General features: G+C 41.7%; 2 protein-coding genes across 2 annotated transcripts; both read right to left on the reverse strand.

Annotated features, from left to right (window-relative positions):
* Positions 1 to 3,035: 3,035 nt before the first annotated feature.
* LOC118301571 (putative gustatory receptor clone PTE03) lies at positions 3,036 to 3,986 on the reverse strand. Its single transcript, XM_035627192.2, has one exon. The coding sequence runs from the start codon at positions 3,984 to 3,986 to the stop codon at positions 3,036 to 3,038; it is 951 nt and encodes a 316-aa protein (XP_035483085.1).
* A 4,227-nt stretch (positions 3,987 to 8,213) lies between these two features.
* On the reverse strand, positions 8,214 to 9,206 carry LOC118300257 (olfactory receptor 52N5-like). The gene has a single exon (XM_035624538.1). The coding sequence runs from the start codon at positions 9,191 to 9,193 to the stop codon at positions 8,243 to 8,245; it is 951 nt and encodes a 316-aa protein (XP_035480431.1). The 5' UTR covers positions 9,194 to 9,206; the 3' UTR covers positions 8,214 to 8,242.
* Between the last annotated feature and the right edge of the window lie 3,328 nt (positions 9,207 to 12,534).

Raw genomic sequence — 12,534 nt, forward strand, 5'->3', positions numbered from 1 at the left:
GGTTTCACTGTTGTTCGTCTTATCTTACATCACTCAGTGGAGAACATGGTTGTCACTGTCTGTGTGAGAGTGTGTCAGGTTTACCTGTGTTGCCGTGAAACCTCCTCCGGTCTGACCAGAGCTGGACTGACAGACAAGTCTTATGAGACGACAGAGCGTCACGAGTCAGTGACGCTGCGCTGAGACCCTGGAGACGTTCACCTCATCATGGCTGAACAACTTCATGATTTTTTTTTTAACTTTCATCGAATAAGCCTTTGTGAAGTGCATGGTATCGTTCACAGAGAAGGCCCAAGGAGGCCCGGTAGCATCAGCTGCTGATCGCTGCGCACACACAACAACCAGAACCTTCCCTTTCTCCAACAAACAACTCTGTCAGGGACTTGTGAGTATCCCTACTCCAGCCCGACGATCATCATTCTGGAAAAGGAGAAAGTCCAGCCCCTGTCTAGGAGTCACCTCATGCATAGAGGTCAGGCAATCTATGTTTAGCTGGTATCACTTTACCTTACCAATAAGCATAGACTCCTTCTCAGCCAGAGAGGTGACATTGCATGTCCCAAAAACTAGTGTGACATTGGGGGTCAGCACACGAGGGCTCCTGCCTTTGCCTGCCACCCGGCTTCCACTGCACCACACCTCAGTTTCTTTTTTTCTGTGGGTGGTGGGTCCACGTGGTGGCGCATCAATGTTGATGGTGGCACACCTTTGTATGTTGCATGGAGGTGTTGAACAGTAGACCAGGGCTGTGGTTCTATTTTCAAAAAAGGTGACCAGAGGGTGTTTGAATTGTCCGGGAATCAAACTGCTTAGCCTTCCAGGAAAGTCTAAACAAGCTCTGACTGATGGTAAAACCAGTGTTACGACCCGGCTCAGTAGGGGAAAGGGAAGCAACATAAAACCAGGTGTATTTGGTAAATGAGTTATTAGTACAAAAACAGGATTGTTATCAAAACCAGAACAAAAGAGACAAATTGGAACTGAAAATGGGCCTGTGAGTGCTGTTCAAATCAAACAAACAACTTCAACAAAAGGAGGACTCATAACAGTGAGTAACTGTTGCCACTACAGAAAACGAAAATGAAACTAAACCCCTTTGTTACTATCAAACAAAACAGTCAGGAACATCACTCCTGCACCTAATGAAGGATAACAAAGGGATTCTGCAGATGTGAGTGGTCTGATCTATCGCCAACTAAAACCTGGCCCAGTCCTCAGACAAGTTTCATGTGCCTCTTTCAGTTTCACAAAATCGAGAGACACAGTGGCGTGCTGGTCAAGTGAAATCACAGCCGCCCCGACTGACAAGCTGTGGGGAGATTTGTAGCCTCCTCCACAAATTGCTCCTTGGTGATTGGTGGACTGTTTCAGGTGCCGCTCCAATCCGGATCCTCCAGGACGCCGGCGAGAAGTGTGAGGGGCACCCTGCTTGACAGGCCAAAAAGGATATGCATACAAAACGGGGGGCAGGGGTCGGCGCCGGCCGTAACAGATTCAGGAGGAACAATGTAGACTCCATCCTGTGCTGTGGACTTTTTCTTCTTGCTACAGGGCCTTTCTGGTGTGCTGTGTGTAAAGCCAGTAAGCTGTAAACACTAATGGTGACCAACGGTGGTCAACTAAACGTGACAAATGGTAACTGGAGTTTGGGGTAGACTACAAACCCTCCACTAAATTAAAGGGAAAAGGAACACCCGAATTAACAGCCAATTCTGACTGAATTAAATTTTTACAAAGTAGTTTAACTGAGCAATCGGCAACAGTGGGAAGCTCTTCAATATGGTAGCTATCAATAACTGAAATGTATTTACCATTAACTGTTGCGCTTGTAGCACACTGAATGGCTGATTCATCTCATTGTTAATTAGCAAGCTTATGCTGATGACACAACTGCACATTTGTTTCTCCAAATTACCAAAGTAAAGTAAAAAGTTCAGTAAGAGTAAAGTAATGGTGTGTTAAGGGTTTGTTCAGATCAGTCATGCTGGTGAACACAGGACGTTATAATTTAAAAACATGGAAGTCAAACTCTGAATGTATGTATGGAAGTTTCCTTTCATTGATTATCATCAAGTAGGGTTAGTTCATTACTGAATAGATTTTAAAAAACATTCCTTTAAAAATAAGTTGAAAAAAAAAATACAGAGGGTGCAACGGGTGTATATATTTTTTTTTTTATTTAGCAGTAATCGATAATCCAGGTATAGTTGGTAATGACCTTTATTAACGCCACACAGAAATCACAGCGGTTAAGCAGCACAGGATTGAGTTCTGAGCCGGCAGCAGGCAACGAGTCTCTGGAGCCTCCCAGGCGAGTCGGGAAGTCGCCTCAGCCGAGTCGAACCGGAGTACACGCGGCAATAGCTCAGACGAGGAATCGCCGTACTCACGCACCAGCTCAGGGTAGAGCTGCAGGCTCCGCTAGGGGACAGACAGGAGACGTAGTCAGGAGAGCCGGGGGTTCGGAACCAGAGGAGCTGATCAGCAGAGCAGAGAAACCAGAGAGGGACAGGCGAGAGGGAGAGTCCAGTTCAGGCGGGGAGTCGAGGGGCCGTAGCAGGGATTCACCAAACAGTCCAGGGGAGAGGCAGACAGAAACCAGGAGGGACGGAACGAAGCTCGTGGTTGGGGACAGAAGGCTGAGGTGATATCCAGGAAGGCAACAAGACGGTGTAGTCAGAGGCAGGCAGGGTCGAACACAGTCCGAAAAACGCTGGCGAGTCATGCATGAGTACAACGAACAATCAGACAGAGAGTGAACGGTGAGGAGAGTCTATATACCAGGTGGGTTGGTGATCAGAGGCAGCTGAGTGCAACAGGTGAGGAGAGCTGGGCTGATGAGGTGGGAGTGGCAGGTGAGGAGAAGGAGGGGCCGGTGGAAAAGTACAGGGAGGCGAGCTGGAAGAGATGACTGAGGTGAGGAGAATGCAGACTGTGACGTACTATGAGGGAGTATTGTTTTTATCACAAATAATGGCAAAAGTAACAAAAGAATAGTTTTATTAGAAAATATTTACATTACGATAAGCAACAAGTCACTTCACTTCTCTCATAATCGTTGCATTCCTGCTAAACATGATGAAGATTTTCTGTCTGACTATTTTGATCTGCAGTCCGTAGATGATGGCGTTCATAGCTGGAGGAACCACGTGGAACATGATGGATGCGAGTTTCCTGTGGTCCGACAAATCAGGGAAGCGATGGAGGACGATGGTGGTGATGCCTGACACAAACATGATGACGTAGAGGGCCAGGTGGGTGGCACAGGTCTGCAGCGCCCGACTGTTGAGCACATTGTTCCTGCTCCTCAGACAAACCATGGCGATCCTCAGGTAGGTGAGCGTGATGCTGCCGAGGGAGGAGCCCAGAAGGATCACTGTGTAGGTGAGGCCGTAGATGTTATTGATGATGACACTTTCACAAGAGAGTTTGAACAATGAGGCGTTGTCACAGAATGGATTGAATACAATCCACCTACAGCGCGACAGACGGACACTGAGGCCAATGAGAATAACCACCAGGACTATAGAGACCCCCCAGGCCCACAGCGACAAGTTCACCACCATCCGATTGGTCATGATTGTTGTGTAGCGCATGGGGTTGCAGATGGCCACGTACCGGTCGAAGGCCATGATCATAAGCACTGTGTGTGTTGTACTCGCATGAATGTGACCAAAAAAAGCTTGAATGACACAGTCAATGTAAGTTATGTATCGGTCCCTAATTGGTATAAAAACATCACTCAGCAAGCGAGGGATGATGATCGTGGCCCCGAAAACATCGTTAATGCTCATGTTGCAGAAGAGCAGGTACATGGGCTGGTGGAGGCTCCGCTCCATGGAAATCAGCAGCACCAGGCCGACGTTGGACACCATGATGAAGACGTAGATGAGGAGGAGGAGGATGAAGGCTGGGATGGAAGACTGGGGGGTCACCTTTAACCCCTCCAGCTGCAGAATAAACATGTTGACAGTGATATTCTCCATAATGCAGAGGGGCAATTACACCAGGATAACTTAGTCCATCATCTGAGAAAAGAACAAGAAATCCTGTATTTCCCTTTTTTTGTTATCTAGAAAACATTTTAGGAATCAATATTTCAGTAAAGATTAGTCATGATGGAGTTGGATCCAAAACAAAATAATGTTTAAGAAAAATCCTGTTCAAGGACAAGTTAAAGAAAAAAACATAAATCACTCATTCACTGATCCACACTGGCAATCAGAGATATTGGGAATAAAATTTATTTGTTACAGGAGCTGGATTTGCTGCTTTTAATCAGATGCATTTAAGAAAATAATATTCAACCAACAGAACCTCTAACTTTAATACACTTCAAGTGTTTTATTATCAGGACAACGAAATTTGCTCAACTCAAGTTTAAATCAAACAGGGAAAAGTATTAGTAAATAAATATATGCTTTTTATATTTAAACAGGTTGGAGGTTGGTAGATCAATAAACCATTCCTCTCTAACTACTGAACAGATTGGAATGGTTTATTTACATTCTTATTACTTTTAATATCATGATAAACGGTATAATAAATACAATGGTATATTCTACATCTGTGTGTGTGTGTGTGTGTGTGTGTGTGTGTGTGTGTGAGTGAGTGAGTTAAGAAATATCTAGAACAAAATCATAATCCAATCTAACCCAATTTTAAAAGGGTAAATAGCATACTTGTAAAATGAACTGTAAATATATTTTAGGTTTGATCAGTTTGTAACAAGACAAAGAAACTTAATAGTAATTTTTTATGGATAGTAGATGTGAGTATCCAACACAAACATCAAATGAAAAACATAGCATTACTTTTCTGGTTCATGAAAAGGCAGTAATGAATTAACTAAACAAGAGATGATCAGATTAAATGATTTCACGGTTCTTTTACCATTTTCATATCATTTGTTTTTTACTTAAACATTTTCTAAACCTTTATGAAGTGAAGTGACAGAAATTAAACCAGCTTTAAATGTACAAACCTTTATGACAAACAAGCCTGAGACAAAGACAGTTGTGCTTGAAGCTTCGTGGGAATGAGTCTGAATGTTCAGGACGATGTTCAGTCTTATTCCTATGAAACAGAACATATAGATGAGGCTGCTGATGAGGGAAAAGGTGACTTCTATGTTCAGTTTGAGAGTTTTACTTTCTCCCACAATCAGCCACAGAATCAAAACCAGTTCTCTGTTTCACTGCTTTAACTGGCGAGTAATTACATTCACAACATCATGATAAACACAAGCTGCAGGTAAACATGTGAGATCAGTGCAGCTCCCATGTGAACATGTGATTCTAATGAAAAGTGTTTTTTCAAGCATAGATGGTGATGTTGTACATTTCCTGACCTGAACATTTAACACAAAGTGTTCAACATTATTCCTGTTAATATTCCATACAGCCCTGAAGCCTTTTCCAGTTTGTCATCACATCACAATTCATTTTGTTCATCAGCTTTCACTCTTGTTCGTCTTATCTTACATCACTCAGTGGAGAACATGGTTGTCACTGTCTGTGTCACGGTGTGTCGGGTTTACCTGTATTGCCATGAATCTCATCCAGACTGACCAGAGCGGGACTGACAGACACGTCTAATAAGACGACAGAGCGTCACGAGACAGTGACGCTGCTCTGAGACCCTGAGGACCTTCACGTCATTGTAGCTGAACACAACCTCATCATGTAACTTCATAGTTCTGGGACACACAGTGACCAATAGCAGCTGGATTTTGGGGCAGATTTCACACACAGGTGTGAAAAGGTGAAGGACCGTGGTAGTCTGAGTTCCATGCTTTCCTTTGTCTTTGGAACAAAGGAGCATGTGCTGACATCCTCAATTTTGTGAAGGCTGAGGGCCAACATTCCCCTTTGGTCTGAGGATTGTGCTTGATTTGTGATTTGTCAACCCTATCTATCTTGGCTAAGCCAGAAAATGTATTAAGTTAAAAACAAATAATCATAACAATGGCATAATACGAAATACATTATCTGTGTCATGTGTTAAGTAAAAAGAAGAATGTTAATGATGTTATTGACAACATTAACTTTATAAAGAATATGTAAGAAGCCTTTGTTGTAACCATGGGGCTTAAAATGGTAGTTATCAATATCTGAAATTTAAAATTAAACAATTATGAATAATGGCCAATCCTAACTGGCATCACACGGGGCACCATCCAATGGCATGCTGGCAATACATTGATTCACTCAGAAGCGCAATTCTGTTGGGCAATATATTTTACAGCTCATAAATTATAGCTTTGGGGAAAAAAAGTTAATATCCAAGATATTTGTATTAAATAATAATATAATACCCATTAAAACTACCTCAGGACACCACCCATCATAAGAGGGGAAATGATAACCAATCAACTGAGTCAATATGATTAATTTTATACTTACCATCAATTTGGAATTCTGATTAATCATTTGATTGACTTGGTAGCCATCTTGTTAGTTAGGTAGAGGTTGGATTGAATCTCTACTATGGAGGACCGTGGGGGACGCGAAATGTGAAATACAGCATTTTGAAATCCATTTTGAAATTCATTTTCAAATCCAATATTAAATAGAGCAATTTGAAAAAGATTTTCAAATGCATTTTGAAATCCATTATTAAATGGAGCAATTTGAAAAAGATTTTCAAATCCATTTTCAAATCCAATTCGAAATCCTTTTTCAAATCCTTTTTCAAATCTTTTTTCAAATCTTTTTTCAAATCCAATTCGAAAAGCATTTGGCCTCTCCATTCAACATTCCGAGTCCCTCTGGTTCCCTGTGTTCGTTTGCTGAAACAATGCAAATGAGCAGGGAACAAGCTCTCTGATTGACTCACGCCTGACCTATCATATAGATGTGTGACGTGGATTGTGGGAAGGAGAAGATGGTAGAGCAGTGGTTCTCAATCTGTTTACACCCTGTATCACCTCAGAAAAGATCCGTCTCTCCAAGTACCACCATCATGACAAGATATACCTCTTTACCGCCACCGTGAAAAATGTAACCTATATCTTGTACCTTTGTCACTCTTTCAAAGTTTACAAACTCATCGCAGTGTTCCGAGCCAAGCCTGGCTCTTTAGCAGGAGCTGTGAAGTGTGTGAGAGAAGAGGAAGGTTGCCGCTGCGCTGTGAGAAGGAAGAGACGCCTGATGAGTCCGTGTATGTGGCCGCAGTGTTGAAATAAAGTGCACCATTCATTTTCCCTTATCCAACCAGCGCAAATTACCGCGTTCACCCGGGTGTGCCGGCGTCAACTCCGATCGGTTCCGTTTGGAGTTGACGCCGCTTAAACCCGAGTCTATTGCAGATTCATTTGCCCCGGGGCTGAATGCCGATTAAACTTTTTCCCACTGTGGAAAACGTCGGGTGTTAGCGGGTTTAAACTGATTTTTGGGGCTAACTTCTGTACTTTTTACATGGGTCATGATGGTGGCACTTGGAGAGCAGGATCTTTTCTGAGGTGATACAGGGTGTAAACAGATTGAGAACCACTGCTCTACCATCTTCTCCTTCCCACAATTCACGTCACACATCTATATGATAGGTCAGGCGTTAGCCAATCAGAGAGCTTGTTCCCTGCTCATTTGCATTGTTTCAGCAAACCAACATAGGGACCCAGAGGGACTCGGAATGTTGAAAGGAGAGGCCAAATGCTTTTCGAAAAGCTTTTTCGAATTGGATTTGAAAATGGATTTGAAAATGGATTTGAAAAGCTTATTCAAATTGCTCTATTTAATGATGGATTTGAAAATGGATTTGAAAAGCTTTTCCAATTGCTCCATTTAATGATAGATTTTAAAATGGATTTCAAAATGTTGTATTTCACATTCCGCGTCCCCCACGGTCCTCCATACTCTACAGCTGGTTTCCTTGTTAATTTTGTATCTCCAGGAAATGGTAACATTTCCAAACAGAGGACAGTGATATCTGATGCTTTTAAAACACCATGGATCTGGTAAACATTGTTAACCATGACACTATCAATTAACAATGTTATGCTGATGACACACAACTGCACATCTGTTTCACCAAAGTACCCCAGTTCAGTAATAGGTTCAGTGTAAATTAAGTTATGGTGAATTACGTGCTTGTGAACAGAGGCCTTTATAATCATTTGAAAAACATGGAGGTCAAGCTCTAAATTAATTTGAAATTGTCCTTTTATTGTTCATCATCAAAAAAACAGATGTTCAGAAACAAAACATGTTAAGGATAAAAAAAAATCAGAATCAGCACCAAGTCACTTCACTTCTCTCATAATCGTTGCATTCCTGCTAAACATGATGAAGATTTTCTGTCTGACTATTTTGATCTGCAGTCCGTAGATGATGGGGTTCAAAGCTGGAGGAACCACGTGGAACATGATGGACGCGAGCTTCCTGTAGTCCGACAAATCAGGGAAACGATGGAGGAAGATGATGATGGCGCCTGACACAAACATGATGACGTAGAGGGACAGGTGGGTGGCACAGGTCTGCAGCGCCCGACTGTTGAGCACATTGTTCCTGCTGCTCAAACAAACCATGGCGATCCTCAGGTAGGTGAGCGTGACGCTGCCGAGGGAGGAGCTCAACAGGATCACTGTGTAGGTGAGGCCGTAGATGTTATTGATGATGACACTTTCACAGGAGAGTTTGAACAAGGAGGCGTTGTCACAGAATGGATTGAATACAATCCACCTACAGCGCGACAGACGGACACTAAGGCCAATAAGGATCACCACCTGGAGAAAAGCCACCCCCCAGGCCGACAGCGACAAGTTCACCACCATCCGGTTGGTCATGATGGTGGCGTAACGCATGGGGTTGCAGATGGCCACGTACCGGTCGAAGGCCATGATCATAAGCACTGTGTGTGTTGTGCCTGCATAAACGTGAGCACAAAAAGCCTGAACTACACAGTCGATATAATTGATGTACCGGTCTGTAATTGGTATAAAAACATCACTCAGCAAGCGAGGGATGATGACTGTGGCCCCGAACACATCGTTAATACTCATGTTGCAGAAGAGCAGGTACATGGGCTGGTGGAGGCTGCGCTCCATGGAGGTCAGCACCACCAGGCCGACGTTGGACACCATGATGAAGACGTAGATGAGGAGGAGGAGGATGAAGGCTGGGATGGAAGACTGGGGGGTGACCTTTAACCCCTCCAACTTTAAAATATCTATGTTGACAGTGATATTCTCCATAATGCAGAGGGACGATCACATCAGGATCATTACTGAGGAAACATCTGAGAAAAGAAGTAAGAAACAACCCATCAGAAAAAAATGAATAAGATAAGAAACAAATTAATTTGTTGTATTCTAGAAATAATTTGAGAAATCAATATTTCAATAAATATTAATTTTGAGACACCAACATCTGAGAAAAAAGGAAATTAATTAATGTAATTCTGTCTGCTCTGTGTTTAATTTAAAAAAACATTTGAGGAATAAATATTTCAATGAATATTATTTATGATTGAGTTGATCAAAACAAAATCATGAAGAAACCTGTTTAAGAGACAAAGTAAAAATAAAACAACATGTAAGAACATGTAATTGTATATCATTATTATATTTATTTCACGTATACATTTATTTATATTTAACATATTTAATTAAAGTTGATTGAGGTCGATACGTGGAATAAATGTGTTGTTTTCTTTTTGTTTTGCTAATTAAGATAATTTGTTGATGTTGGGAGTATAAATACACACAAACAAACATATATATATATGCAACAAAAGCAACAAAATCAACGAAAGGTGAGTAAAGAACACATTTGCAAACTCACCTTTATATGTCTTTAATGTTTGGTTAGTTTGAAACGAGACAATGAAAACAGCCTTAGCTGGTGAATACAATTATTCTATATAGATAAAAGGTGTGAGTTTACAACACAGCCTTCAAATTAAAAACATTGCACTCCCTATTATTGTTATATTGATTATGTATTTCAACAACATGTTAAAAACGTTTCTGATCCATGAAAACGTGATAACAAATTAATTCAATCAAACTTTAGACTAATTGTCCCATCAAGATAAATGTGTAAAACCAGATTAGAGATGATCAGATGAAATAATTTCTCTGTTCTTTCATCATTTACATATCAAATTTCTTCACTTGAAAATGTTTTATACCTTTATGAAGTGACAGAAATGAAAGCAGCTTCAAATGCACAAACCTTTATTATGAACGACCCTTTAGACAAAGACAGTTCTACAGCTCTCACTTGAACATGTGTGAGTCTGATGAAAAGTGTTTTCATCCTACACTAACAGTGATGTTGTACATTTCCTGACTTGAACATTTAACACAAAGTGTTCAACATTATTCCTGTTAATATTCTATTCAGATCTGAAGCCTTTTTCAGTTTGTCATCACATCAGAATTCATTCTGTTCATCAGGTTTCACTGTTGTTTGTCTTATCTAAGCTCATTCAGTGAAGAACATGTTTGTCACTGTTTGTGTGAGAGTGTGTCAGGTTTACCTGTGTTGCCGTGAAACCTCCTCCGGTCTGACCAGAGCTGGACTGACAGACAAGTCTTATGAGACGACAGAGTGTCATGAGACAGTGACGCTGCGCTGAGACCCTGGAGACGTTCACCTCATCATGGCTGAACAACATCATGATTTTTTTTTAAACTTTCATCCAATCAGCGTTTGTGAAGTGCATGGTATCGTTCACAGAGAATGCCCAAGAAAGCCCTGTAGCAACAGCTGCTGATTGGTGCGCACACACAACAACCAGAACCTTCCCTTTCTCCAACAAACAACTCTCAGTCAGGGACTTGTGAGAAGAAAGAAACATGGTATGTAGGTTTGAGAACATTTATTGTGCAAAAACAGCAAACATACAACATAATGTTGCAGATAAATAAAATTCAAGAACAAAAAACAATTCAACTAATTAAAAAATTCAAGTTAGAGTTAGCTGCAGAGATTTTAACAAAGAAAAAGCGTCAAGTATAAGGTTTCTTTCCTTTAGTGCAAACCATTCTAAAAGGCACTGAACAGACACTGTACTGAAAATACTTGCAACGGCCTCAGTATTAGGTAAAGAAATATATACTTTAAATAAATACATATTTCAAACAAACATTCATACCTGCAGCCTAATGTAACGCATTTTGGTTTTAAACATACAAACAATACTTCCAGTATTTTAAATAAAACTCCTGGCGGTCATCAGCTACATATGTATCTTTAAACAGTGGGTCGACCAAGGAGGCCATATCCAGCAGGTCAACTGTTTCTGGGTCCAAGTACTTCTCGTTTAAGTACTCTAGGATGATTCTTTTCATGTCCTTGGTCAGCTCTGTGTCATCATCAGCTGCAGTAAGAACAGTGTTGTTGAAAAGATGGAGAACCGGTTTGATGTACGACACACTGACATACTCTTCTCCAGACAGCGCGTCTGTGAATTCCAGCAATGGGCCGAGGGTCGTGCTTATAGATTCCAAGACATCTGTATCTTGCCAAGTGGGTACCAGGTGTCTGGTGTTCCTGTCTGCTTTCGGTACCTGTGATAGGCCCTACTCTTGTCCAAGCACCCTCTGGATCATCATCTGGCGTGACCCCCACCTTGTTGGTGTTTCTGTGATGAGCCGATGTAAGGGAAGATGGTGCTCTGCCTGGGCTTCCTTCAACACTTTTCTTCTTATCCAAGAGTGTGAAAAGGCACTCACAATCTTCTTGCATAAGGCAAAAGCACGGTATTGCACAAATTTGTAAGATATTGTTAGTTAATTTCATCTATAATGTTCATATCTCTCTCCACACACACACACACACACACCTTAATGCTTGATTACGATTGAATGAACATCTCTAAACGCAAATGCAACATTACTGTGCAGTATTATAGGCAGTGTAATCTTAAAATATTATAATATTATGCACAAAATGTGTTAACCTACCGATGGCGAGATGCAACCTGTGTCCGAAGCTCTGCAGCCTGGTCCTATCATTCAGAGACGCTGCCTTGACCACGTTCGATCCATTATCAGTATTGATGCACACTTGGCGTTCTTCTATAAAACCCCATGACTCAAGCGCTTCCTTGAGTCCTTGTGCTATCTCCTCGGTCGTATGTTCAGCGGGGGAAGTACGACGTCTGCAAACACCAGCTGCCAAGTTTCAAATCTTCCGTTATATAGTGGATGGTCAGGCTGAGGAAAGGCTCCATGGTACGGCTCGACCACAGGTCCATTGTAGTGGCAAAGTACTTCAAGTCACACAGCTCTTTTTCAACCTTTTCGCGGAGCTCGGCATACAATTTTGGCATCTCTGTTTCTGTAAAGTATTTGCGGCTAGGCACCTTGTATCGTGGATCAATAGCTCTGATCATGGCTTTAAAGCCGCGTCTCTCCACCGTTTGAAAAGGGCCCATATCCTTACACAAGTAAACAGTTATGGCCCTGGTAATTTCAATCCATCGCAGGCTCTTCCTATTGTAAGGATTACCTTTTGCAAATGACTGTTGGATGGAGGACTGGATCGGTTCCTGTTTTTTCTGTTGTGCGTTCTTCCTACTGGAGCT

This window comes from Scophthalmus maximus, chromosome 2 (assembly GCF_022379125.1).
Source record: "Scophthalmus maximus strain ysfricsl-2021 chromosome 2, ASM2237912v1, whole genome shotgun sequence".
In the NCBI taxonomy this organism is placed as follows: Eukaryota; Metazoa; Chordata; class Actinopteri; order Pleuronectiformes; family Scophthalmidae; genus Scophthalmus; species Scophthalmus maximus.

Excerpts from the sequence above, each read along its gene's own strand:
- LOC118301571 (XM_035627192.2), bottom strand. The coding sequence starts at position 3,986 with ATGGAGAATATCACTGTCAACATGTTTATTCTGCAGCTGGAGGGGTTA.
- LOC118300257 (XM_035624538.1), bottom strand. The coding sequence starts at position 9,193 with ATGGAGAATATCACTGTCAACATAGATATTTTAAAGTTGGAGGGGTTA.